Source organism: Gymnogyps californianus, chromosome 22 (genome assembly GCF_018139145.2).
Source record: "Gymnogyps californianus isolate 813 chromosome 22, ASM1813914v2, whole genome shotgun sequence".
Lineage (NCBI taxonomy): Eukaryota > Metazoa > Chordata > Aves > Accipitriformes > Cathartidae > Gymnogyps > Gymnogyps californianus.
Window position 1 is genome coordinate 6,580,261 of NC_059492.1, and position 27,461 is coordinate 6,607,721.

The 27,461-nt window shown below is 45.4% G+C and overlaps 2 protein-coding genes across 7 annotated transcripts in view; one reads left to right on the forward strand and one right to left on the reverse strand.

The window, feature by feature from the left end:
* Nucleotides 1–17,338, forward strand: part of ZMYM4 (zinc finger MYM-type containing 4) — a 44,308-nt gene extending 26,970 nt beyond the window's left edge. Inside the window, exons 16-30 of the mRNA XM_050909764.1 lie at nucleotides 1,289–1,429; nucleotides 1,721–1,758; nucleotides 2,962–3,106; nucleotides 4,135–4,253; nucleotides 4,600–4,771; nucleotides 5,823–5,876; nucleotides 5,998–6,177; nucleotides 6,717–6,811; nucleotides 7,379–7,550; nucleotides 8,835–8,930; nucleotides 9,294–9,445; nucleotides 10,799–10,910; nucleotides 12,260–12,508; nucleotides 13,404–13,533; nucleotides 15,002–17,338. Coding sequence (XP_050765721.1) covers nucleotides 1,289–1,429; nucleotides 1,721–1,758; nucleotides 2,962–3,106; nucleotides 4,135–4,253; nucleotides 4,600–4,771; nucleotides 5,823–5,876; nucleotides 5,998–6,177; nucleotides 6,717–6,811; nucleotides 7,379–7,550; nucleotides 8,835–8,930; nucleotides 9,294–9,445; nucleotides 10,799–10,910; nucleotides 12,260–12,508; nucleotides 13,404–13,533; nucleotides 15,002–15,209 — 2,063 coding nt within the window. The 3' untranslated portion in view covers nucleotides 15,210–17,338. The remainder of the gene's footprint in view (nucleotides 1–1,288; nucleotides 1,430–1,720; nucleotides 1,759–2,961; nucleotides 3,107–4,134; nucleotides 4,254–4,599; nucleotides 4,772–5,822; nucleotides 5,877–5,997; nucleotides 6,178–6,716; nucleotides 6,812–7,378; nucleotides 7,551–8,834; nucleotides 8,931–9,293; nucleotides 9,446–10,798; nucleotides 10,911–12,259; nucleotides 12,509–13,403; nucleotides 13,534–15,001) is intronic.
* A 5,181-nt stretch (nucleotides 17,339–22,519) lies between these two features.
* Nucleotides 22,520–26,068, reverse strand: LOC127025173 (interferon alpha-inducible protein 27-like protein 2A). Of its 6 annotated transcripts, none has more exons than XM_050910026.1 (6): nucleotides 25,995–26,068; nucleotides 25,526–25,564; nucleotides 23,963–24,013; nucleotides 23,433–23,594; nucleotides 22,849–22,980; nucleotides 22,520–22,768 (listed from the first exon to the last, which is right to left on the reverse strand). In XM_050910026.1, exons 1-6 carry the CDS (start codon nucleotides 25,996–25,998, stop codon nucleotides 22,656–22,658), a joined length of 501 nt encoding a protein of 166 aa, XP_050765983.1. In that variant the 5' UTR covers nucleotides 25,999–26,068; the 3' UTR covers nucleotides 22,520–22,655. The 6 variants fall into 6 exon arrangements, with proteins under 6 accessions (XP_050765983.1, XP_050765981.1, XP_050765978.1 ...); XM_050910024.1 differs by having other exon boundaries at nucleotides 22,520–22,777; XM_050910021.1 differs by having other exon boundaries at nucleotides 22,520–22,777; nucleotides 22,813–22,980.
* Between the last annotated feature and the right edge of the window lie 1,393 nt (nucleotides 26,069–27,461).

Consider the following 27,461-nt stretch of genomic DNA (forward strand, 5'->3'; position numbering starts at 1 on the left):
TGTCTCCTCTACTTGATAACACATAGCCAGATGCGGTAGAATGTTAATGTTCATTTAACAAAAAAAATTAAGTGGTGAAATTAGTAGACTTAATGGTTGTAAATACAGACTTCCATATATGCACTTAAAATAGCCAGTTCTGTGTAGTCTATAGGCATATGAAGAGTTGCCATTTCTATGTCATCAAGTGTTGATTCTTGAAGTATCAAGGCCAAGATTAATGTGCGTTGTAGCTGTTTCCTTGCTCATTATTTTAGCAGATGGAATGGGAAGGAGGGTGGGAATGAAGCCCACAGGAATAGGAACTGTGAGTTTCTGTAGGGAATGAAATGCAAAGGGAAGAAAGGAAGAAAGGCCCACAAAGTCAGGAAGAGGAAGCGAAACAAAGGGCAGAAATAGCACTGATCCTAAAGAGGGGCATAACCTCCCACTGAGTGATGGTGACTGCAACAGTAAGGTACCCAACCAGCAATAAAGAATATTAACTGAAAGTTTATGGTATGCACCAGGCCATATTCAGCTCTTCAGCTTTGTGCACATCTGCTGCTCACATTGGTGGGAGCTGTTTCCCCTGATTAATATATAAGTAACTTTATACTTTCAGCCCATAACTATACCATGTGACATTCCTGGTCTTGTCAGTACGTTTGGCTGTTAGTAAGGATAGCAAAATGTATGGTGGGCCTGCTTCTCCAGAAGTGTGCCTGCAACTTCAGCTGAAGCAAGTGCAACAACGCCTTTGCAAAACTGGTCTCCGGGCATCTCTCTGAACTGGGGGCTGCCAGGATAATGGGGTGCCTCAGAACAGTATTTTTTGATGAAATGTGGTAATTCATGGTAATGTGGTAACAAATGGTGCTTTCAAATGGAAAGAACCTAAGAATTCCTTTCACTGTGAGAGCCTCATAAAATTCACTTCATTGTTTGTCAGGATCTCAGCTGTAGCTGTCTCCTGTATTACGTATGTTTGGCACCGAGCACAGTGAGGCACCCAGTCCTCTTGTCTCCTGAGTGCTGCTGTAATACACATGCTGTTACAAAGAGAAAGCTGCTTTCATACTATGGTGAACTTCTGAAATGTTTCGGTGACTGGAAAACAGCTTAAGTTGGCTTGTGGAACCAGCTCCTATTTAAACTGAAACGCTGCAGTTTGACACCTAGATTCCCTTCTCATACAGCAGGCTTTCTCATTTGGAGATAAATCTGGAGGGTGGGTGTTCTTTCAGAAATGCTGTTTTATAAAGTATCTTATTGCTTATTTTAGTTTTCTTCTCTTCACTCTGTCCAGCAAACCTTTCTATGGCACCAGCTTCCTCATCAGGCCCTCCTTCTTTGAGAAAGGACTCAACCCCTGTCATAGCAAATGTGGTGTCCCTTGCAAGCACCCCTGCTGCCCAGCCTACGGTTAACTCCAACAATGTTTTACAGGGTAAGACTGCTGAATATGATGCCTGTATTTTTAAATCTCTATTCCTGAACATTTATATTTGTTCAGGGATCTTTGCCACTGAGGACAACAGCCACTTCATTATGCTTCACATCAGTGCAGATGGTTACAGTTTTGTCCTTCCTTTACCTAGGTGTAAATAATGATTTAAATTTATGTGCATACACCAGGGAATGAGGTTTAATGGGAATTCTTTTTCTTGACCTTGGCAGAGTATGGGTTATGGTCCTTGATGATAAGTACACAGGCTATTGTATGTTTTTTTCTTCACAGGTGCAGTCCCTACTGTGACAGCAAAAATAATAGGAGATGTAAGTTTTACGAGAGACTCTTTTTCTCACTTTCGCCCAGATTGTATCAATAACAAGTAAAGTATCCAAGAATTTTGCACCGTCATTTTGTAACTGCTTTTCCTGGTTGTGGTTGGGGTTTAAAATTCATCCAGCTTGCAGATTTTTTTTTATAATGGATAGAACTTGTATGGTATAAAAGTCTTTTGGTGTCCACTGACAGATTGATTAGATGTTTTAAGACAAAGCTTGTCAAATTGTAGCTCTTGAGATGTTCATGTGTGGCTTCTGTACTTGAGGCTACCTTTCGTACCCAGAAGTGGGATGTGATGTCAAAAGGACTAGCATGGGAGGAAAGGGACCAGCACGGGCTGCTGGGGCTGACATGACCAAGCTCTTGCAGCTTAGCTTTCCTTCCCCACTCCCTAGTAGTGTGGTAACGGAGCTGTGGGGAACCATTGTCACCACTTACCTGTGAATAACTCCTAGAGTTCCTGTTCTTGAGCTCTGAGGTATGTGGTATACATCTTGCAACTCTTAAAATAGGAAGATTTTATCATGTAGCTCTTAGGTTCTGAAAGACTGACACACTTGCTTTTAGATGAAGTGTCATTTACGGATTAGAGTATGAATTTTCCCTAATGAAATAGATCCTGTTATTTGAATGTATGACTGAAAATTACAGTTAGCAGGACATGAAATTAGTGCAAGCATGAAGAGTCAGTCTGTGTGTGATCAGGATTTGATACTGATACTACCAGCATTTGTGTTCACTTTTTACTTTTATTTCTTTTCAGTGGTTTCACATCAGTTTACTAAGTTTTTTGGGTATCTGTATCAGCCAGACTTTTAGTCATCAAAAGTATCTTAACGTAACTCCTCTTTATATCTTTGCCATCAGTAAGATTCCAAGGTCAAAAGTTTATAGAGGTTATTTGACTACAGAAACCAAGCATTCTTGCTGATTTGTTCACTGCACTGTTAACAAAAAACCAAAAAAAAAGCCTATTGTTTGATTAAAATAAATTGAGGTGAAGACCAGAAAGCACCAAATACATTAGCAAGCTGTTTTTGCAGTAATTTTTAAATGATCATTTTTATCAGCAAGGGGAGTTGTAAATTGTTGTAAATTGTTCAACCTCCCATAGTAGAGAACAAATACTAATCTTATGATAGCTTTCAAACCAATACTGACTCTGCCCTCATTTGTATTTTTCCAAACAGGCTAGTACTCAGACAGATGCCCTAAAGCTACCACCATCACAACCACCTAGGCTTCTAAAAAACAAAGCATTATTGTGCAAGCCAATCACACAGACTAAGGCCACCTCATGCAAACCTCACACACAAAACAAAGAATGCCAGACAGGTATGTGTCTAATCTCCTACCCATTTTATAAAAGTCTGTATTGCAATTGAGAGAGTAATGCATGATTTATGTGACAGAGAATATTTTTTAATATATTTTAAAACCTTAAATGGTTTTCAGATTGTTGTATGGTATTTTCCAAGTAGCAATTTGCCTTACAGATGTAAAACATTTGCTATTCTTTAAAATCCGTCAAGCTTCATATGTGATGAATCTTGAGATTTGCTTTAACTCATCTTTAGCATTCTGTGATCATCTTAATTGTGGGGAATGAAGTGCAATGGTTAAGTGACATGCAAAAGGCTATAGAGGGGACTTGTTTTCCTGAGGACAGAATTTGTGAGTTCTTAGCTCTCACAGCTCAAGCCACAAGAGCAGGCTCATTTCAATGAAGTGCGTGACTTTTCAAAGATTATTTCAACTCTCACTTTCCTTTAGTTATTAGATACAGATACTAAGAACTTCTGAAAATTAAGTCCCTATTTCTAAGATCATTTCATTAGATTCATATTTGCTCTAAGCTCCCTCTGTGGGAGGGCTGGGAGGAAACAAACACCTTCAAAGACTGTTACATAGTCCAGATTGCCATTGAGGAGTGTTTTTTTCATCATTGTTACTATGGAAGGAGCTTGCGGTATCTAGCCTTGATGTAAACCTCTCAGTGAGGAAGATGAAGTTAAGTGGGAAGATTGTAGTTGGTTTTTTAATTGTACCTTCTTACAGTCTTGTAGTTAGTTGTGAGATAATTGCAATAACGCACCGATGCAGACCTCAGTATTTAATACTTATTTCTACTCTCTTCCCTTCCAGCATTCGTGTATGTAGTCACAGTGCTGTTTATTTCCAAATTGTAGTATTAATACTTGTTACAACAATGCTAAAGTGAAAGATGACTGTGAACCAAGACGCGGTACTGTGCACACTGATTTACAAGCAGAAGTCCAAACAATTATGGACACTCTGGAGTGTACTGGATAGTCATATGGCTAAACAATTTCTGTTTTGTTCTATTTTTGGTATAACAGAAGAAGAAGAAGAAGTTCAACCCCAGATCATTGTGGTACCTGTTCCTGTACCAGTGTTTGTGCCAGTTCCCCTTCACCTCTACACTCAGTACACACCAGTTCCACTTGGGATGCCAGTACCTGTAAGTTACACTTCAGGTCACTAGAGAAGTGGTTTACAGTCTTGTTTCTGAACAGGACACAGAGCAATGTCCTTGGGTTTTGTGACTAGTCATGCAAGTGGTATTTGGAGTCCTTGAAGCCATTTCTTTCCTTACTGCATCATGTTTGGTTAAGCATCGTCACACAAAACTACCAATTTCTGGGGTTATTGCAGAAATGAAACAACTTGTCCAGCCTGGAGTTATTTTAAAATTCAATTTAGTAGTCCTAAAGTATATGTAAGATTAAATGCGAGGAATCTCCTTGTGTATTTGCTGTTTCCCTTCACCCCCAAACATGCTCTAATATTTTCCACGTGTTCCATAGGTACCAGTTCCCATGCTCTTCCCAACTACCCTGGATAATGCTGATAAGATCATTGAAACTATTCAGGATATCAAGGAAAAGATTCCCACAAATCCATTTGAAGCTGATCTCCTTCAGATGGCAGAAATGATTGCAGAAGATGAGGAGAAAGAAAAAACACACTCTCATGGTGGTACGCGGTGTTTCTAAAAAGGAAACTAAATGCAGTGAGATGAAGGTCCTCTCATCACAGAAAATAGATAGAGAAATAGATGTGGGTCCTATATTGGCTGCTTCCCAAGTATGCATGCCAAGTTAAATGGTCCTGTTGTCTTACCAACATTTATTTTCCACAATGAAAGTGGTCATGCAGGTGAAGTGCCAACCTAGACAGGACTATAATGCTTATAGTCTTACCAATTTTGATTACTTACTCTTTTAAAATGAGGAGGCCTTCTGGGAATTCAGCTGAACTATATATTTGGAGATAATTTTGCCTCTGTGTACAATATTCTTTGTTTTGAAAACATACTTTCTTTTAAGATTAATTTACTGTTCCTCCATAGTTCCCGTCTCAGGTGCTGGTTATAGTTGCACCTTTCTGAAGCTTTTGTAATTTCACAGAGGTTTAGCAGTCAACATTCAGTAGAGCTATGCTTAGCATAGAACCCACATTAGATACTGAGCACTGACTGTGGTTTAAATGTCTTTGCATTCCCTTTCCCTGATCCTAGGTGCTGATTTGACTTTTGTTGACAGTAACAGATTACTAGAGGTAGTAATCTCCAGATCAGTACATCATGCATTAGCAGAAGGAGTCAAAATCAAGAAGACAGAGCAGCTGCTTTACAAGAATATTTTCCTATCAGGCTTTTTATGGTGGATTCTTGGAGGGTGATGCAGGTTAGAGTGTGTTGGATAGTGATCATCCCATGTAATAGAAGTGGAACAAGCTGAAAAGAAATGAACAAAGTATCTCACTTGTCTACAGATGACTCAGATAACAAACGCGGAGGGATGGAAACGTTTGGAAAAGCAAACATGGGTTAGTTCTGCATTTCTGCTTCTCCCATAACAGCATGACCAAGGTAGAAAGCTGTTAGGAGAGCTACTAGGAGGAGAAGACGCATCATGTGTGTTAGTATTATGACCTAATATATAGGTATTTGGTGTTCAAAGTATTTTGTATTAGTTATGTAAGCTGTCAGTCATTTGTAGATACAGATTTCCTTCTTTTTCTAAAGGATCTCAAACATCTGAGCATGAGCTCTTCCTGGACCCCAAGATATTTGAGAAAGGTCAGTTAGATTTTTTTTTTTTGCAAATGGATTTTGATCCTGCTGTATCTTTTCTTGCAAACTCCTCTTTTTGTCTGCACTTTCCTATAGTACATGGTATATCTGATCACTCTCATTACAGACCAAGGTAGCACTTACAGTGGAGATCTAGAATCAGAAGCAGTGTCCACTCCGCACAGCTGGGAGGATGAGTTAAATCACTATGCCTTACGATCAAATGCCCTGCCAGAACCAGATCCAGAAGTGAAGCAGTTCTCCAAAGGTGATGTGGAACAGGACCTGGAGGCAGATTTTCCATCAGGTCGGTATAACGTGAGGAAAAATGCATTGTTGTATAAAAGTACACACAATTTTCTGAGTAAGCATTGTACCAGCAGCCTGCTTATGAAGGGTATGTGTTTTCATGTAGTAAAACTGGGTATTTAAAGATGCAGTAATTTATCAACTCTACTAAAAATTACTATTTTTAAAATATTACTGGTATCTTTAAAGACGGCGTTCTACAGAACCCCCGCCAGGAGTAGCAGGTAGCCTTGCTTGACTCCTTTGAATTTATCACTTCTGTGTCCCTAGGTATAATCCATGTGAGTGGTGCAGAAGAACGTAAGTTTGCCTGAATAAGTACACTCACTGTTTGGGGGGAGCTTTTTTCCTCTTCTGAGAATTTACTTTCTTTATACAGAAGGTACATAGATTGCCTAATTATTCAAAGGTAAAGCTTTATTTGAATATACAGGTGTGATTGCCAACTGTAAGGTATTCCACAGTATCTAAGTGACACTTCTACCTGGGCTGTTAAATCATATAATTAAACTCTTAATGGTGTTGATTTGACTTCAGACTCGTTTGACCCTCTCAGTAAAGGACTGGGTTTGCATTCACGTTCACGAGCAAGACGGAGACATAGAGATGGCTTCCCACAGCCAAAGAGACGGGTAAGAAAGTACTTCTGGAACACAAGTTCCTTGCATTTGAAGTAATAATATTATGTGCATCGTTATTCTCAGAAGTAAAAAAATACTGCTCCAGGGTGAAAATGAGAATTCCATTTAACTACACTGTATATTTCTTCCTGTTCTGCTATATAAGATAAGATTTTCTTTCGTTCCCCCCCTGCAACTAGGTAGAATAAATGCTCTTTTTAGTGCAGAATGTTTTTAAAATGTGTATCGTTTCAAAAAACTCCAAAAGAGATGTCTTTGAAGTAGTGTCACAATATACAGGAAAGAATAAATCTTTTCTTGTGTAGCTAGAGGAATGTATTTCTGTGCATATTTATCACAGAGAGAATTACTGTATTTTAGTGCACCTTTTCTGTAAAATGTGGTTAATATTTGTCCACATATTAAAAATACATATATATCCACTCAGATTCCATCATGAGAGTAGGATTTTGTTATCATGTCAGCATAATGGCCTTTTTATGTGAGATCAAGTTAAGCATCCATAGATGAAGAGCTTATTAAATGTTTATTTGTTTTGATTTGTTTGTTTGCCTATAGGGACGGAAGAAGTCTGTAGTTTCTGTAGAGCCCCGGAATCTGATGCAGGGCTCCTACCCAGGGTGCTCTGTTTCTGGGATGACCCTAAAGTATATGTACGGGGTAAATGCCTGGAAAAACTGGGTCCAGTGGAAAAACGCACAGGAGGAACAAGGGGACCTGAAGTTTTCAGGTAAATTTTTCTCTCTCAGTGGAAACAGAAATACTTATTTAAAGAGCACTTGGCGTGATACGTTGTTCAAATAAAAATTAGGATTAGATATTACTGAGTTTTAAAATATTCGTGAGTGGAGAAAAGATTTTATGGAATACTATCTTACGTCTTTTCATGCATTTAAAAATCATAGCTATTACATTCTTAATTGATCTGTTACCTATTAAAACAGGCTCTAAAATACCAGATTCCTTTTCGACATTAGAAACATTAGTCTTTTAACCTCCACTTTGTGTTCATTAGCACATAGTAATTCTTTATTTGTAGAAGAGATACTTTATGCAGCTGCAGGGCCTTTACGGAGCTATTATCAGGCCATAATTCTAAGTTGACAACACTAACTTGGCCCCATCTTTTTTGTCTGTAGGTAATGCATTCACGAAGTATTTGTTTGTCAGCGTAGCTGTTTGCTGTAAAAAAATTGTGTGCTACAACATTAAAATCTTAACACCTTATTTCTAGGCTTCACAGCTGGAAAGAAACCTTCCAAAAGTCTACCCATTCTGTGCTGCACCCTGCCTGAAGCTAACTTTAGAAGGCGTGAATTGTTCCTTATGTCTCACTAGGGTGATAGATAATAATGACAGTATAAATGTCACTTTTGTTTGTTTTTCTAATTATGGATTTTTTTTTTTTTCCAAAAGCACAGCAATCCTGGGATTTGGCAGTGTCTAACTCCCCTTTTCCCTGGTCTCAAATCTGTCTTACATGCTTGCACTGAGAGTTTTGTGGGCAAATTTTCAGAGTCAAGCAGAGAATTTTAGTTAGGAATATAATTGAGCTTTTGGGGGATGGTGAGGAAGAGACTAAACCATATTAAATACTTCTGCAATGTAAAGATCTAAGCGTGGCAGGGCTTATATAAGAAAGATCCCAAAGGGGAAAATTCTAGTTAGAACGAGATTTGCTTCTTCCTCTCTTATTTGGATTTTTTGTTGTCGTTACATGAGAACAGCTGGTTTTTGTTTCCCAGAAAAAGAGCAATCACATGAGTTACCGTGTTTTTTTCTTGTGGCTAAGGAAGCAAATATTACAGTCAGTTCCAGGAAACTGTGTCCACCCCCACCCCTCCCAGTAAGGTTCCCTGCTTAGTCCCAAGCAGGCACTTTCCTAAGGTGTGGAGCAGCCAAGCATGGTAATTTCATTGCAGATCCTTTGACTGATTGATTCCCTGGTTGCTCTGCTTCCCTTTCCGAATCCCATGCATGTCCCGTTAAACTCTTCATTCCTTCTTCCTTTAAGGAGTCGAATATGCTGCACTCAACTCGTGTCCAGAATTATTAGGAAATACTCGAGATCTTTCTCTCACTCAGAATTCCCCTGAGTCCAGCTATAGAGGTGAAACCTATTTATCAACCCTGCGCTGCCAGCCTCAAGTACATGCAGCCACTGCCATGCCACATCTTTGGGTTCAGCAGACTCCCTAACATTTAGATGTCTTAGCTTTAAATACCTGCAGCCTTATTACTCAGTTGCAGCATTTGTACTCGTTGCACATGCAGGTGGTTTGGTTTTTATTGGCCAAATCCTCATTTAGTTGTTAGCCAACAGATAGGAAATAGTTCACAAGTTTAGTCATAAGGGTACTTCATGCATGAGATAGAAGATTTAATAGTTCTGCCTACATGAACTAATAAGGAATGTGTGAAGATTTAATCTGTTGAATTAAGTTAATTTTTCTAATAATTTTCTTGGCCACAGTTCGTCCTGTGAAACTCAAGGAGGACATTCTCTCATGCACTTTTGCTGAGCTGAGTTTTGGCTTGTGCCAGTTTATTCAAGAGGTGCGGAGACCAAATGGAGAAAAATATGATCCTGACAGCATCTTATACTTGTGCCTTGGAATTCAGCAGGTAAGTCAGAGAATTAGGGTATTGCTGAGAACATACAAAACTTGCTCTGGTTATTTATGCTTTGTATCCGTAGTCCCATGTAGCTGCTTGGTTTTTGTAGAGGAGGCAAGAATGTATCTTTTCTGTGCTTTATTCTTAGTCTGTCTTAATCCCATATTTGACTGATTTGTCTGGACCTTTTTATGATCAGAGTGAACAGGCTTCTTCTGTGCTTGGGGGGAATGTGGCGTGGAGGGCTAGATGTTTCTACCTAGACACGAATGTTGGGGTTTGATACCTTTTTAATCCTTCTTCATGTATAGGAAAGGTTTGCTCCTCAGAAATATTTCCTTTATGATGGAATGTTTTAGATCTAAAATAGTTGCACAATGCTCTTCTAATATACAAGTTTACATGGAAGAGGTTACCCAGCAAAGACTGAGCTCCTTCAGTGGCTACACAGATACCTGTTGTGTTGGCAATATTTACAGAAAAAATACAATGGGAATAATTGCATTGTAATTAATGAGTGCTAAGAGTAATGTGAGAAGTCCTTGCTACCTGCCTTGCTACCTGCCTTGAAACAGTTGCAGTACAAACCTAGTATAATATTAACTTCTGTTTAAAACTCAATGTTCAGTATATTTCTGTTAGGGGCATTTTTTTAGAATAGCCTGCTTGTTCCTTTCCTTAACCAGTCATTTGGAGATAAGGAATCAAAAGCTACTTCTAATGTAAAACCTATCATTTGAGTAAGCATGGAATTATCTTGATTTTTTTTTTCCCTGGCTATGGTTGACAAAAATGTAGAAAGAGTTAAAATTCAAAGTGCCATTGATAAGGTCTAGGAGTATCGGCAATTTTTGTGTGTTCCAGTTTTGACTTATTTATTGATACACACTCCTGACTTGTAGAAAACTTTTTTTAACTGCTGCTTGACAAGAGTTTAAGGGACTTTTACCTTGATGCTGTAAGTCAAGCTATTTCAGCAGCCTAGTGCTGGGCCTGTATCTATTGTCAGGAGGTATTAGCATGTGAAGTTCTTTTCAACAGAAAAATACTCAATAACTCTTCTGTTTTTTGTAGGCAGACTTTTTTCAAGAATATTTAACACTTAGAGGATGATGATTTTTCAGAAAACAGCTCTAGAGCTTGGAATATTAACAATAATTCTTGCCTAGATCTCTCATTTCATACTGGGGAGGTCCCAGTCCCTGCAGAAAATTTGATTTGATACCTTACTGAAGATTTCCACAAAGTGTTTTGGACCATAAGACACTGGGACATAAGAAAGGAAAAGAATCTGATGTCCTGTATCTTCTCTGCAATGTTATATAATCACAAACTGTATGTCTTCCTTTTTTTCTCTTGTAGTACCTGTTTGAGAATGGTAGAATAGATAACATTTTTACCGAGCCCTATTCCAGGTTTATGATTGAACTTACAAAACTTTTGAAAATCTGGGAACCTACAATTCTTCCAAATGGTAGGACAATTATTTTGTTTTGTGTAGCTGCATGACAAAGCCGTATTATAAATTAATATTTTCTCAATGCCATGAAGAAGAACGTGATCTGAGGCACTCACATTAGTCTCCTCTTTCTCCACCATGTAATTGTTTGTGGTAGACTAGCATCATGGATTTTTATGTCTGTCTCTACCAGTTCCGGATTACACTTAAATATATCTTTGCCTCTGATCAATCTCTCAACTCATTTGAAAGAAAGGCTTCCCATTCCGGTACTCAACATGCTAGTTCTTCTCTTCCCTCCAGTTTTAGCTAATCTTTTTTGAATACAGGTAGCCAGAATTGTATATAGTATTTGAGATGAGTTTCTGCAAATACCATGTACAGTTGGACTGGTATTTCCCGATTAGTACTCGAAATACTCCTTCTGATAAATCCAAGGATCACATTAGCAAATCATTGGAATCTTGTTTCGACTCCTCAATTCCAAGTTCTTCTCACCTCAGTCACTTCCAAATTAAGAGTTCCCAAATTCTGCAGATATTTTCAGTTGGTCTTCAAGTATGATCATGCAGTTTATAAAGCTGGACACCAACTGTATTAGTACCTAAGATCTTTTTCAGACTATCAGTGAAACTTGAGTGATGTTGGCAACTCCATACATGTATCCACGACTGGCTTTTCATTTAGAAAATGAACTTTTCATTTAATACAGAAATAATCCAATTACTTATTGGATACAGTGATTTTTTTTTTTCCACAACAAATCTCCTATAAGCCCCCTTATCTCCTTTTCCAAACTGACTTATGATAATCACAATGGGCTATTTCTATATAAACATGGTACATTTTAAACTCATGCTCCATGTCTTAGGAATTATACATTTTTGCAGTTGGGTGACTGTGGTTTAATACAGTGAAATTAGAACTCTAGTGAGATTCTGCTGGTGTCTGCAATCTTCCTTTATATCCTTCTCTCCATTCTTCAGGTACTGGAAGATCATGCTGTTCCACAGCTTGGTTCTCCATGCTGCCTCTTATGTTCGTGCATGCAGTGTTCTTGGTTTTATTGGAATTACAATTGCTGATGATAGGTCTGAATTTGATCTGATATGCGGTTCATTAATATAGAAGGTTAGCTGAAAGAGGACTTCTATGCATCTCTGGCAAAATCTGCCTACTTAATTTTACTCATTTCTGCCTTCCCACCCTGCTCATGTATGATGTTTTCATTGCTTTGGGAAAATTCTGAAAATCTGCTAGATTAGACACAGCCTGTAAAAGCTGCTCATTTGTAACTGAATATGGGGACAGCCCTGAAATTGCATAAATAACTCTCTTCTTTTTTCTTTGCTCATTGTTTCTAGGTTATATGTTCTCAAGAATTGAAGAGGAACACTTGTGGGAATGTAAACAGCTGGGTGCATATTCCCCTATCGTTTTATTGAACACACTTCTATTCTTCAACACCAAATATTTCCAACTAAAGAATGTCAGTGAGCACCTGAAACTATCCTTTGCCCATGTTATGAGACGCACCCGAACTCTGAAGTATAATACTAAGACGACATATTTACGTTTTTTCCCGCCCTTTCAAAAACAAGAGGTAGAATCAGGTAAGTGAGTGCTTTCTGGTCATCTGAATTTTGGCAATCATATTTGTATTGTCTGCTCCTTTTTTTAAAAAGGACTGGGGAGAAAAATACGTTATGCAGTAAGCAGAGCTATGGATATATATCCTGTTATTCTGTACATTATCAAAATTTTTTCACTCTAGTAAGGTTTAAAGAGAAATTCTGCATGAGCCAAGGCATCCAGTAAAAACTTACAAAAGAGGTGCCACACATTTGGCTGCAAATTTGTTTAATAGTCTTTTGTAACATCCTAGGCTTGCATAAAGCTTTATTAACTACTGCATGAGTGAAAGGCCTTTGCTGAAGTCCTTTTCTCAGGACTTCGTATTCTTGAGGTCCAGACGCTTATTGTGCCCTTTTAATTCCCAGGTTTATGCTAGGTCTGTGCAGTGAACAAACAAGGCAGCCCAGATGGAGAACAGCAGTTTAGATGAAGCTAGGGGCTTGCACATGAGTAAGGGCTATCTTCTTGACCTCAGAGGCAAAGAAGGACAGATTTTTGTTCACAGTTATTTTTTGGTATTTGGAAAAGGGAAGTCTTTGATCCTATTGGCTTCTTCAGTTAATAGTTCCAGTGTGTTACGTGAATTCTGCTGTATTAAGAAAAATTATATCTTCCATATTTTTCTGCCAGATACTAGTTCTTGTTGATTTTCTAGAAGAGGAATGGGCTGTGGACAGCCTGTAGCATATGCAATCTGTTGCCCATCCAGCAGATCAAACCATTTGACTTGCATGTGACAGATAATCAGTTCAATTACCGTGTTTCTGTGTGATGCAAAGTCCCATCACTAGGTGCTAGGCTAAGTGACTAGGGCTTATTCTTGAAGGCACTGTTTTTCACTGAGCTTCTGTGATGCCGTTTTTCTGTATCCAGATAAATTATCTGTAGGCAAAAGGAAACGCAGTGAAGATGAGGAGATTCCAACAGCAGTGGAAATGGCTGAAAATACGGATAATCCCCTGCGATGTCCAGTCCGACTTTATGAATTTTACTTATCAAAATGGTAAGTGACAGAACTTGATTTTTGATCTGTATGTAGTCCAGAACAGGCATTTGGGCAAGGATCCCACTCAGACCTTTCGTGCCTGTGCTGTGCTCTCTCCAGTTACTGGTCCCTCAGTGTGACTGGAACCATGCTGACAGGACTTCCAGCATCAGCACTGCTGTTAGACTCAGCAGATAGGTAGTGTTTGCTACTGGTGTTGAGTCAAGAGTAGAGTTACAGAGAGAGATGTATTCTTTAAATGCCTGTTTACACATCCACAGGGTGTAAATGTAAACGGGGGGCATTACTACAGTGACCATGGCATTCTCATCTCCCTTAATTCCCATACAGGATCCTTCTTTTGAGAAGATTATAACTAATACCCTGACATCATGTTCCTTGTGAAAGAGGGTAGGAAAACTGTGAATTAGGTAAAACTGCTGATAGCTTTTGCCTGCTGAAATGTGAGATTAACTTGTATTTAGGAGTTAGAAAGGAGATTACATAGCAAGGACATATATATAAATCATTTTGTCTCTCCTGTTTCTATATAAACTTTAGTTAGATCATTGAGCAGGTGGAATATGATGTTCTTCTCTCTTCAAAGAAAATGCACATGCAAAATGAAACAGCATCTCATTAGTGTCAGCTAAAACTCAAATAAATCACCCTCAAAAATGCACCTACTGAGCTTACTACAAATAGTCCCATTACTTAGGCAGAGGCATGCCTAGCAGCTGTCCTGACTCTTTGTCTCCCTCTTCTTACCTTCCTTGTCTTCACTTGCATATCATTAGAAGCTTTTAGCTGTCCTTGGGCTGGGAAAACATTTTCACGCTCCTCATCATATATCATAGCCGAGCCCCTGCAGTGGTGCAAGCAGCAGTAAAAATTCACTTTGCTGTTTTAATGTGAATATTCCAGAGCCAGGCAGGAGGGATCCTTGCTCTAGACAGAGGGTTTTGTGTCTCCCTACCAGAGCCCGAAAGCTGCCTCAGAGTCAGATCGTCAGTCTTTCAGGCAGATGGGCTTACCATTCTGCACCATGAGCAGGCAAGCTAGGATTTAGTTTTGCTAGCTCTTGAACATTCCCTGTGGCAAAGTGCACAGCAATTCTGGAATACTAGAACCAGTTTCATTCAGAGATTGAATGTCAAATGCATCTGTCAATCGTATCAAGATGCTAGTACCATTAATTGGATGATACTATGATTGAAGAACCACATCTGTAAAGAAGTCACTCTAATTTTCTTTGTTTCTTTATAAGCCACTAATGCTAAGTGACCTGGAAACAAGTTAACTGTTCCCTGAGTTGAAAGGGGGAAACCAAGTCACTAACAAAAAGATTTGAATTATGCTGTTTAAATTAGTGTTGTCGTCTCAATGTAACTTTCATTTTCTTTGCTGTTTCTCCTTGACGTTTTTGTAAGTAGGACTGTTAATGCTGCCTTCCGATAATATGCTCTTCCTTTCTTTACGTTGACAGTTCTGAAAGCGTGAAGCAGAGAAGCGATGTATTTTACCTTCAACCTGAGCGCTCCTGTGTACCCAATAGCCCCATGTGGTATTCCACGTTGCCAATAGACCCAGGAACCTTGGACATCATGTTAACGCGTATTCTTATGGTGAGGGAGGTACACGAAGAACTTGCCAAAGTCAAATCAGAGGACTCTGATATTGAGTTATCAGACTAACTGAAGTGGGGTATTTTCCTTTGAATACACATCAGAAGCACCAAACTGTGAATACGTCCAGCCTTTGGAAAATGTGTATCAAATAAGCCAAGATAGTGTCACCTACAGGCATATTTTGAACCACAGTGGATGTACAAACTGGAACTGGAAGGAAGCAAGCTGTGTAAGCTGCAAAAAACAACGTCCTGTGGCACCGATAAATCCTCTGAACAAATTCAAGATGAACTAACCTATTTGAGCGGTGCATAAATCCTTTATCTGTTTAGGATTTTTAAAAGTTGTGAGATATTTTTAAGGAAAACGGTTGTGTAAAATCTACCATAACAATGTTGGGCATGGAGAGCTAGACTGTGGCTCACGTGACTTCTCAGCCTGATGGCTGGCAGTCCTTGCTGCCAAAGAACATGTGGAGATCCTAGAGCTCTTCACGAGGACAGGAGAGAAAGTGGTGATATTTAGACAAACAGACACCTTCCGTTATAAATACACATACACATATGCTTTTATAATTTTTTTGAAACTGGGATCAAATGTTAGGAAGGCAGAAGCCGCTGGCGTGTCTGCCAGGGAAGCTATCTAAATGGACAACTGTCTGGCTGCTGTTAAATGGTCACACGATGCCAGAATCTAGCTCTCGGTCCAGGCTAATACCAACTCTAGTTCTGTTCGGTCTTCGACGTGGAAGAGGTGCTGTAGGTCAAACTTCAGAGCGATCATGTTACGGGACGAACATTTCTGGGGTATGTACAGGAGAGTGACTGTCCTGGATATGTGCAGAAAATCCCTTACCTAGCCCAGTAGCTCTGCAGTCTGTCGATATAATCTAGCAAATACTGTGGTGCGCGGAAATTTTTTTTTCCCTTAAGGCAGCTTTCCTTTCTCCTCTTTCCCCACTCCTATGGTTTTGGTTATTTTATAAGGCAACTCTGGAGGGCCTTGTCATTTCAAATGAACGATACATGCACTCTTTCTCTTTCCACCTTTGCAACACGTGCAGTGTTGTACAAAGGATGCAGTATTATTTTTGACAGCAGAACTGTGGTAGAAAATTACCATGTGTGTTTTTTTCCCACCCCACCCAAAGAGATTTAGTCATAGTGCTGGAAATCGAAAGAGATTTTTTTAAGGCTTGGCTGTTACTGCATCTTTTTGAAGAGAAAAGCTCCCACATTGTGTTTAGAGGACAGGACATTATCAGATACTGTCTGTATCTCCATTTTCTCAAGCTATAGATGTGTGTTTCTGATGACCAGTGGTCACAAATTCATTGGAAACCCAAACTATTTTTAAAGAAGAGAATTGTATGGTTTTTATCTAGCTCTGGTCAGTTATCCATCTTCTGTAACAGGGGTCTGATATTTGATCTTGTCACTAAAATTTCGAGAGATGAAAATCAACAGCCTTGAATTATATTTCCTTTTTTTTGTTTTGTTTGTTTTTGTTTTTTAATTATTTTTTTAGCAGTAACAAAAGTAATTTAACAAAAATAAAATCAGAAAGTAGTCTATTGACGTTGTGTACTCGGTAGTCCTGTCCCTGCCTGTAACAGATTTCACTGATGTATTTTTTAATACAGAAAACTATGTGAAAAGTAAACCTGCCCCTGATTCTGTCTGATCAAAGCCCATCTGTGTCTGTCATTTCTGGTCGAAGATACTGCTTTCTCCATGTCCTGGCCTAGCGCTCCCGGGGGAGATGTTTTGGCCATAATACGTACCCTGCCAGTAAACTACCCAGGCACTTGGAGGCTCAGGGATGCTCCTGCAGGCTGATTTCTTGTTCTGTGAACACTAACCTGTCCCTCCCCACAATTATATTAAATAGTGAAATAGCAGGCACGGTATTTTGGATTGGGATGGTTGATAGAACGTTTCAGGGAAAAGAAAATCATTCTGGAAAGATGAGCGTATAGGTCTGTAGGGGATAAAAGAAGGCCGAGCTGTGTCTGTTGCACGCAGGTGTGCCCAGAACCTCGATGTCAGTAGGAGAAGGGGAAGGATCCAGGAATTTCTGTATTTCCTGGGCATCCCCTGCAAGAGTGCAGCTGCTCTTGGCTGCCTTTGCCCGCTCCCTCCTTCCCTGACCACCCCCAGGGAATAAGCAAGGCAGCAGTTAGGACAAGCTGTGGGGAGGGCAGGCTTTGGTTGGGTGGGAATTGTCTAAAATCTAATACCACGTCTGAGTTTTCCCTTAATAGACATTAACAGAAATATTCCCATAGAATAAAGTAGTATATTTGTATCTTATGAGTAACGTACTCATTTTTCTTTCTCTGAAGACCCTCACTCTTTCTTGTCTGTGAACGCTTTCACGTACGTTGATTTTTTCCAGGTACTTGGAATGAAAGATACTTGCCTTTTGTATTCTCTCAGCAAGGAAAGTTAAATCGCTTTAAGCTTGACTGGCTGAAAGCAAAGTTGTTAAACATTGTGCTAACTCCTTTTACTTAGTGGCTCTGAGATGAGACAGGTTTCAGTGCAGTTCGATGATATAATTAACGGAACAAGTAGTTTTAGTTTCAGTTCCTCTGATCAGATACCTTCTGCTTTGGCAGCGGTGTGCGTTGTCGGGGGTGTCCCTGGGCTATCTTTGCCTCTTGAGGAATTTCTAGTCAGCCCGGCTAGAGTTCACACTGATTTACAAGATGGATTACCTTGAAGGATTACAATATATTTATAGATTATACACACGGGATCAAAGTTCTGAACACTTAGACAAAGTTGTTGTAATAAACATACCTGAATCATTTGCTGACTGTGCAACAATGTTTATTACTTGAAATATTCTTGTAAGGAGAAAAATCATGCTGTAATCTCAGTGTGGACAGAGAAACGACAGAGATGAGTGTGAGAAAGAAAAATAGAAGATGGTGCTTCCTGCTAACAGGGTTTCTCTCGCTATGCCTTCCCACTGCTAGACACGTGTTGTTTAACTCCCCTTCATTTTCAGTGTGCAGGGATGATGGCATAGCTCTGCAGACCGGTTTGAGAGCTCGGAAGTGAGCGCGTCGTGTTACTCGTTACCGAGTGTGTTCACAGTTCTGGCTGCTAACGCAAGTCTTTGGATTTTGCAGAGATTTTTGTTTAAAATGCTGCTGCAATGTGACTATTACCTCCGCGGCGCCGGCAGTTTCCTGGCAGCTCTCACTGCGAGAGGTGCTTGGTGCAAACCTGCTGCTCTCTCCTGGCTTCGGTTGACTAACGAAGGAAACTGGGGGCACGTTGAATGCCACAGAATTAGGTGCAAAAAGAAATTAAATTATGTTATGAATTATTCTGCCAACTACTGATCTAAAAGAAACCCCTGGATTTCTCTGGCAGTAGTCTCCAGCCCAGTGATGGCGCCTCAGAGACTTGAAATAAAACGGCAGCAAAAAGTCACTCATTTCACGTTTCCCCAGGGTGTGCTCCTGCAACGGCGAGGCTCCGCTGGTGCTGTTTTAGTGCCAGGGTCACAACAGTGACTCTGAATATGCAATAAAGTCTTTGGGTTTTGGTAACAATCTCAGTAACTCTTCTCAGTCCCTTGAGCAATAGTTTCACTGTTGCCTTAAAAAGAGAAAACGGAACGAATGCTGGTGTATTAAATCCTCACGGTGCTCTTCTCAAACCACTGGCACCATGCTCGCTGTCTAGGTTGGAGCTTTGCTCCCGTCAGCACAACAGGTTCCCCCCCTCTTTTTCTTTCACGTATCATCCGTTTTAAACATTCCTGACAGAGCAGAGGCAAAATTAAGATTTGCTGTCTTCTATTAAACAGCTGCTTGTCTGCAGTATGTCCCCTGGAGCATCACCAGCCTTGCAAGATTTAAAGAAATAACAAGTTTTGAGCAGTTGAGCTCCTGAGCAGTTATTGTTCCTTTCTTTTGCAAGAGAAACTACCCAGTTTTGAGGACGGTGTTTTCTAAGCAAGTATGAGCACCAAAAAGGTGTGAAAATCATGGACCATTGCTGAGGAGAAAGTCTAGAAGGAGTTTCAGGAGCAATGAAGCGGGATGGGAGTGTACTCTGCCTCTTAGAGTGCAGGTCTTGCCTCCCTGAGGGTTGGTATGAGCAGAGCCGGCGTGAGCCACCGCTTTTCATCTCCTCATCCTTGGCAGATGAAATGGCAAGACCGGTCCCTACCCGGTCACCTCCTTTCTTGTCTCACTGCGGCCAGCTGCTTGAGAGAAATCTCTCTCGCCCAGCATGACGGCTGCAGATGTGTTGGGCAGGTAGGACTAATTCTGCTTTTGTACCTTCCCCGGGAGGAAATGGTTAGCTTGAAAAGAGGAAGGTAGAGTGGTTTTGCACAATATTCTTGCATTTGTTAAGAAGTTGACTCCAGCCCTGTTTTTTAGAAGGTGGCTTTTTTAAACTAAGGGGGGAAATTACTCATTTAGTCTGACCACTGGCATGAACAGATCCCCTCTAACTTCATCCCGTGGCTCCTGTGTCAAGCCCATAGCACCTGGCTGAGCTGTAAGATCTTGCATTTTTATCTTCAGTTTCCTCCCCCCCCCCCACTTCCAAGAAGCATTCGATAACTTTTCTTTTGTGTTGTGCTTTATGAGGAAACTATTTTGGACGTGCCAGAAGGAGCGAGTGGTGGCAGAGGAGCTGTTGCAGGGTGCTGGGAAGGGTGCTTTGGGCAGGTGGGCGATAGTACACGGCAAGAAACTAATATGAATATTTAAGTGTCTAGGTTTCATCATTTTCTATTCAAAGCATCTCAGTTGGATGCTATTAAGAAAAATTAGTGAATGGGGGCATGGGTCATAGATGGGACAAACTTAGAGAGAACCTGAATTTAAAAGCATTTCAGTTCCTGCACCTAGCGTGCTAGCTCTCCTGCTGTCTCGTGGCAAATTGCAAAATCTGCAACGGCTTTTTTATTTTTCAGTTTTCATCAATCGATGCTGCTGCCATGGAGGTTGTTGGCGCTCAGCCGATGGCACCAGTTCTAGCTCTGGTCCAGGGAGTATTGCCGAGTTGTAGAATGGTTTTTAGAGTCATAAAGGCTCAAAGGAACTTGGGCATCTTGGATTCTTCTAGCCACAGAACTTAAATTTCCATTGGACATAACATTCACTAAGCTAATGGTTTTTCAGCAGAGATACGGTTTTTATTAAAGAAACAAAACCTGAAATATCTTAGATTATCACCTGCTTGGAGGGAAAGAGGGAATTTATTACAATTAAACAGTCAAGCTAAACAAAGCACTGAACACCAAATCTCAAACCGCATCCCAAGTGCACAATTTTAATGAACGCAAAGCCAGTCCAACTTCCCGGTGTTCAGACTTACGCGTGCAGGCCGCAATAGCCACATTAGCTACGGCTCGGTTAATTCTGTGGTTCATAGTCGACTGTTAGGCGAACGGCATACCTAGGGTCTTAGGTCTATGAGTCTTGGACTTTTTATTCTCTTTTCTACATATTTATAACACAAAAAGCCAGAACAATTTGAAAAGGTCTTTTCGACCTGCTGGGAGCCAGGCTTCTTCCTTCAAGAGAAGGGTGTGGGTGACGACTCTTGACTTTCTCCCCAGTTAAGCCACTGACTCCTTATATAGCCCAGGATCCAGTGTACACGTCACGTCACTACTGTTGTATCGATGAAGCCTCATGTTTCATCCCTTGCCAATCTGTACCTCGGTTGTACCCATCTGTAAATTGGCCAGACTTTCCTACCTCGTTTGGGCATTATGAGGCTAAATTCTGTAGGATGCTTTGCAGCCCCATGATGAAAGGTGCTATATAACTGCAAAGTGTTACTTCAAAAGATTTAAATAGGTCACCAGTGCATCATAACCTATATTAAAAAGACTTTTTCTTATATGAGAATTTATAGAGTTCAATGTATGGTATTAATAAGTGAATTATTGAGACCCCAAAAATAGTTTTTGTTTGAATCGTATCTGTATTCTGGAAAAGTGATTAAAAACCTTTAACCTTAATAAAAGAGTACATCCTCATTTCCTGTATGATGTTGGAATCTAAGTTTAAAAGCAGAATCTCACAGATTTTAAGGGCGGGGGAGGGTTTAGTTGCTTTTAAACCAGCATTAAAATAGCAGCTTAGTATCTTCACAGCAAGGCTTGGTCTTTCCCACACGGCCGTAGAGCAGCTCACGCTGAGTTTTGCTCCTCTTCGAAGGAGGAGGATCCCTCTGGGATCGGCTGTAATTAGATCCATCACCGGCAGAGTTTGTTACACGCCTTCCCCCAAACCGAACGCAGCGGAACCGGTGGCTGCTCGAGCGGTGCCTGACGCCGTCAGCGAGCAGGAGAGTCCTCGGGACCGAACATGGCCTTTGCTCTGTCGCCCTGAAATCCCAGAATCGCCCAAAAGCCACAGTAACGTGGAAACACCATCGCTCACCTGAGATCCTCATTATACAGCGCTTGATGTGGCTTCCAGCGAGGGCTGGGAAAGTCTCATGGGTTTCCGAGTGAGGTCCCTAAGGCTCCTCTGTGTTAGGAGCCACCAGAGCTTTACTCAGTGCGGTTTTTAAGGCCCGGATCATGCAGCTGGTTTACACTTACTTTGAACTGTGCTGGTGCGCCCACAGCCGGGCGAGTGCCTGTGCAGCCAGCATATAGCCTTTGGGTTTAAAGAGGCTGCTGAGAAAACAGATACAGGCAATCACAAGCAAAAAAAATTACACGAGTGCTGATTAAATGATCCCGGCAGGCTGAAGAATTTGCATCCAAAATTATGCACACCCTGGTGCAGCCACGATCACCAGCAGGCATCATGGATGCATCGTATGAGTGTCTGGGGGTGCAAGGGAGAGTATTTGTTTTAATGGAGGCTTATTATTACTACGCAGCTGACACTACCATACCATCATTTGAGGTGAGCTGGGTTTGCACTGGGATAGCTGGTGTTCACTTCAGGAGACAGGGAAAATTGGAAATACGATTAAGAACGATGGCGTGTGAAGTGCAGAAGTGGTAGGGAAATACTGTGTCTGCTTGTTGACTAATGCTGTCGCTTAATGCATTTATTTTAGGTAATTACTTAAGAGCATAGTAACTGAAACCCAGCTGACTGCCAGGGAGAGCCTTGTTCACCTATGCTTGGGACACAGTATGGGACACGTGCCACGTGTCAGTCCAGCCTGCCATCTGTCACCACGCATAGTGGGAATTAAACATAGTTTATAACAAACCTATCTACAGCCTTGCCGGCGTCTCCGCTTTTCAGGGGGAGAGAGTGCAGGACTGAAAAAACTGCAAGGCTGGGTCTGTTCCTGGACCACTGCGAATCCCGAGGCGCGCGGCGGATACCTGGGCCCCGACCCCACACCAACCACCACGACACCCCACCTGCAAACCACTTTTATTGGTTTCAGTGCACTCATTGCTCAAGCGGATCCGCAGTGGGCGAGTCGCTGGGGGGTCTGCGGGGGCTTCCCAGTGCCTGCCATGCTGCCTGGCAGAAACCTCAGGCTCAGGCACCTTCTAGTCTTCGTCACCTTTGTCACCTTTGTCACCTTCGTCACCTTCATCACCTTTGTCATCTTCGTCACCTTTGTCACCTTCGTCACCTTTGTCATCTTCATCACCTTCTACATCTTTGTCACCTTCGTCACCTTTGTCATCTTCATCACCTTCGTACCTTTGTCACCTTTGTCACCTTTGTCATCTTCGTCACCTTTGTCACCTTTGTCACCTTTGTCACCTGGAGTTGTCTTCCCCTTGACCAGCTTGGCACCGGCTGCTGCACCCAGCGGCCCCAGGGTAGATGTCAGCCCAATTTTGGCACCAAGAGAGAAACCTGCAGCTCCTGCAAACACAGAAAGAGGCGTGATGCCCTGGGAGCATCGATGCTGCCTGCTGAGGGACCGAGCACTGGGCAGAGATAGCCAAGGACCTCTCCGGACTGTGCCAGGGAGCCAGCCTGGGAGCGCGCTCTGGTCCCTGAGCACAGCCAGCCCGTCTGCTGTCCCTTTCTGGTTCTAGCCAGCACCACCGACAAACGTAGGCAATGTTCTTGCCAGAAGAGCAGACGCCTACCCGCTCGGCCCCCGATGGCCTCAGCCTTGGTGCCCTACCCCAGCAAGTCCTGACTCTTCCTACCGCATCGTGGATTTATCCCTTCCCCACAGGTTTGGCTGACTCAGACCAACGACGGGTTAAAGGGCTGGTTTGGCTCTACAGCAAGCCGAGCGTATAACCCCGTGCAACTCTCCTGGGATGAACCCGGCGCAGCTCAGCTCCCCTGCCCTCCCCACTCACCGATCGACTGCAGCACCGCCACGGCGCTGCCGGCAGCCACTCCTCCGTTGTTGGCTATGGCAGCTGCTGACATCATCTTGGCAGCCACGGACCCAGCGGCGATGCCGGTTGATGTAAAGCCCAGGGCGCAAATGCCCGCCGGGATGCCAATGAGTGCCACTCCTGCAGGCAGGACACGGCGGCATTAGGGTGGTCTCTGTGACCCGCATCTCCCCCTGCCACCAGCACGCCGGATCCGGCCTCCCAGAAAGGACAGAGGCGTCAGAGCGGGGGGCGAGGGCTGCGGGGTGCAGGGATGGGGACACCCCATCCTCGAGGAGGAGAGGAGAGGCGTGCAGGGCTGCAGCAGCGGTTGCGGACAGATTTCCAGGCACAGGCCAGCGCTGCCCCCTCCCTCGCAACAGCACCCGAAGTCTCCCCGGCCCCGGCACTCGCAGCCCCCCCAGCCTGGCCAGGTCCCCCCAGTACCAGCCTGGGAACGGGACTGGGCAGCGAACCCGAGCGCTGTTCATCCGACGCCAGACCCTCACCTACTCCGACAGCGGCTCCGATGGCTGCTCCTTTGAGTTTGTTCTTCATCCCTAAGAAGGAAAAAGGCAGGCAGGAGGCCGGGCAGGCAGGAAAGCTTCGCTCGGACGGGGCCGAGCACCCTGTGCCGGGCACCCTGTGCCGGGCAGGGCAGGGCCGGCGGGGCCGGCAGCACCTCCCCCGGCCCCACCGGCCCCCGCAGCCCCCCCCCCCTCCCCGGGAAGCGGCCCCGCTGCTCCCGGGCCGGGAGGAGAGGGGAGAAGGGGCGCACCCCGGGGTGCCCACCGCCCGCCCTGCCCGCCGTACCTGCCCGCCGAGCTGCCTGCACTTGCCCGCTTGCCCGCCGTGCCCTGCCGTGCCCCGCCGACCCGGAACGGTGCCGGAACTGGAGCCGCCCGGTCCCGCCCGTTCCCGCCCCGGGGCCGCTCCCGCTCGGCGCGTCACGACCCGGGGGAGGAAGCGGAGATCTGCGTTGGGGTGTCTTTATTTGGGGGGGTCAGATACAGCTGGGGGGGGGGACGACACACACACGACACACGGGAGAGATGCAGGAGGTCCGGGGTGGGGGGGGTCACGGCAGACATCAGTGAGGGTCCCGGGGGGGTCACAGCAGGGCAGCCCCCATGACAGCCCCGATGGCTGACAGGGCAGCCTTCACAGCTGTGGGGACTCCTGCTGCCCCTGAGGAAGAGGAGGAGAAATCAGCCCGAGCCCCCCAGCCCAGCCCCAGCCCCAGCCTGGGGCCCCCACTGTCCCCCATTGCCTGGGGGAGCACCCCGAAGAGGAGCAGCCCCCCCAGACCTCACCTCCCTGCTGCCATCAGGCATCCCCACAGCCAGGCCACCACAGCCAGCGGGGCCACACCGGGCACCCCAGAGCGGGTGGGACCCTGGGGGTCCCAGCTCCCGTGGCCACCCCAGGCCCTCGCCATGCTGCTGGTACCGCCCGGGGAGGCCGAAACACAGGGTGCACTGTGGTGACCCCATGGGCACCCTGCGGCACCGCACTGGGAGCACTCACCAAGCGACTGCACTACGGCCACCAGGCTCTCGGCAGCCGCGCTCCCGCCTTTGGCCCTGGCAGCTAGAGACATCGTTCTGGCAGCCACGGATCCGGCTCTAATTCCTGCTTTGGTAAAGCCCAGAGCATACAGGGCTGCCGGCACGACAGCCGTAGTGAGTCCTGCATCGGAGAGCAGCAGCGGTGACACTCCCGCCGGCACGTGCGTGTCCCCAGGCTGCAAAACCCTCAGCCCCAGATCGCTCCTCAGCCACACGCGTCCCCCAGCCCCGAAACTGGGGGTGCATGGAGGCAGAGCTCCAGCTCACCCGGGACAGCCCGGAGCAGAGCGAGTGGTGCAGGGTCCCGGGGCCAAACCTCCCCAGCCGGGGCATCAATGGGGTCCTGCACATGGGCTTCCTGGGCCAGGCCGAGGGGCAGGGTTTTGGGGAGGGGGTGGCACCCCCCGAGAGGGGTCTGTGTGTGCCGAGCAGCAGCGTGAAGCCCCGGGAAAGTGATTTATTTCCATGTGGTGTCAGCCATCCCCGTGCCCACCAGCGCCTTACCGATCCCTATGGTCGCCCCGATGGCAGAGCCGACAAAATCTGTAACAGAGAGATCGAGGGCGGTCAGTCGGCAGGGCTGAAAGCGAAGGCGAGCTGCTGCCTCGCTCCAGGCAGCACTGCAAGGGGCCCCTCCATCCCCTGCCCGCACCCCCAGTCCCCCCCCTCCTGCCCACTGGAGCAGCGTGTGCCCCTTCCCGGGAGCATCCTGGCACCTCACACCACCAGGACAGCAGCTCGTGCCTTCTCCAAAATGCCGGGGAAGCGAGTCCTTGCCGGCACAGCCCTGATGCCTGCAGCCGGCCCTGGCCCCGTCCCACGGGAGCCCCTCGCCCCTGAGCCCCCCTGTGCCTTTGCTCAAAAGCAGAGGGAGGTTTGCCGCGCACCCAGGGGCCGGTGCCCCGTCTCCCCTGCCCCATGTCCCCCGCGCTGTCCTGCTGTGGGGCCCATGCCCCTGACCCCATCAGCTTACCCATGGTGGGCTGACCTGGGGGGGCAGCCGCTGGAGCGAGAGGTGTGCCGGGTCCGGTCTGAGCCTGGTCCTTCAGGGAGCAAGAACAAGAGTTTCTTCCTAGGGCGGCGTGGGCAGCGAGTGGGGCCGGCGGGGCCTTGCTCTCCTGCCCAGGTGCCCACAGCCACCCCCCTCCCACCCCGTCCTGCCCCCCAAGAGCCCCCAGCCACCCCACAACAGCAGAGACACCCCCCCTGAGACCCCGCATTTCTTCCCAGCCCAGGGCTCCCCAGCCGCTCTGCCAGCCCAGCGGGGCGAGCAGTCCCCTGCTTTTGTGTCCCCCCTCGGAAAAGGGGTGCTGTCCCCAAACACTCATCGTGGGGTCCCAGCACCCCGCCGGCGTGTGCCTGCCACTGGTAGCAGGGGCCTCGGGTGATGTCAGGACAGCAAATTTCCAAGAAACCACTCTGCTGGGTTTAGTTTTCCCTGAATTCTTGGTCCATCTCGGTGTTTACCCTTGGTGTGCCTGGTTCTGCTGGAGCAGGAGGCGGCCAGGCAGCGGGGATGTGGCTCCCCCGTCCCCGGGGGTCGGACCCCGGGGCAGCGTGGGCAGTCTGGGCAGCGTGGAGATTTCTACCGGCCAGCAGCAGAGGTGCGGCCCCTCCAGCTGCCTCCCCTCCACCAGTTAAACTCAAAGACCAGCCAAAGCCCCATTTTGCAAACCCCCTTTGCCCCGCTCCCTGCACCCACTCCTCACCCTGAGCCCCCTCGGGGCAGGACGCAGCCAGCCCACCTGGCGGCAGCCCCTCCAGGCCAGGGCGGCGAAGGCGCAGCGGGTGCCGTAGCGCATGCGCCGCTGCAGCTGGTTGAAGGGGACCAAATCCAGTTGCAAGTTGATCTGGTTCCTTTTTACCAGCCCCAGGGACGCACCGTCTCTCCGGAGGCGCCGCCTGGACCGGTGCTGGTGGTGGGGGGTCCTGGCGTGGGGGTCCCAGCCCAAAAATACATACTTCTTAACATTCCATAACGCCGGCCGACTCCATATGGGCATATGAAGAAGTATGTAGGGTTGGGAGGGAGAGGTGGGTGCCTCAGGGCACAGGGCCGTCCGCCGCTCCGGCAGCACCCGCCAGCTCCGGGTGGTGGGACCCTGGAAGGAGCCGGCGGCTGCGGTGAAGCCCGAGGCCGGGCAGGGGCTGTGGGGAGCACCTCCTGCCCACCCCCAGATCTGGCCTCTGCCTGCACCCGGCCCCAGGCGCATCCCGGCGCTGGCACTGCCCGTACGGTCCCACAGCACCCGCGGCCATGCCAGAGCAAGGGAACCCGCGTGTTCGGAGAGCTAGACAGTGCCGCGGCCAACGCCTGGGATGCAGAGCCTCTGCACCGGCCGCAGGGTGCTCAGGCTGGCAAGGCGCCCGCCGCCCGGGATTTGGGCTGGTGGCTGCCCTTCGCGGGCGGTGGGACGCCCCAGGACGCGGCCGAGGCTCA

Bases quoted from the DNA above. Each gene is read 5' to 3' on its own strand.
- LOC127025173 (XM_050910021.1), bottom strand. The intron at 24,014-25,525 runs GTAAGGCGCTGG...TTTCCTTCTTAG, and splicing joins CGGGGCGACCATAGGGATCG to GGATGAAGAACAAACTCAAA. The intron at 23,595-23,962 runs GTGAGGGTCTGG...TCCTGCCTGCAG, and splicing joins CGGAGCCGCTGTCGGAGTAG to GAGTGGCACTCATTGGCATC.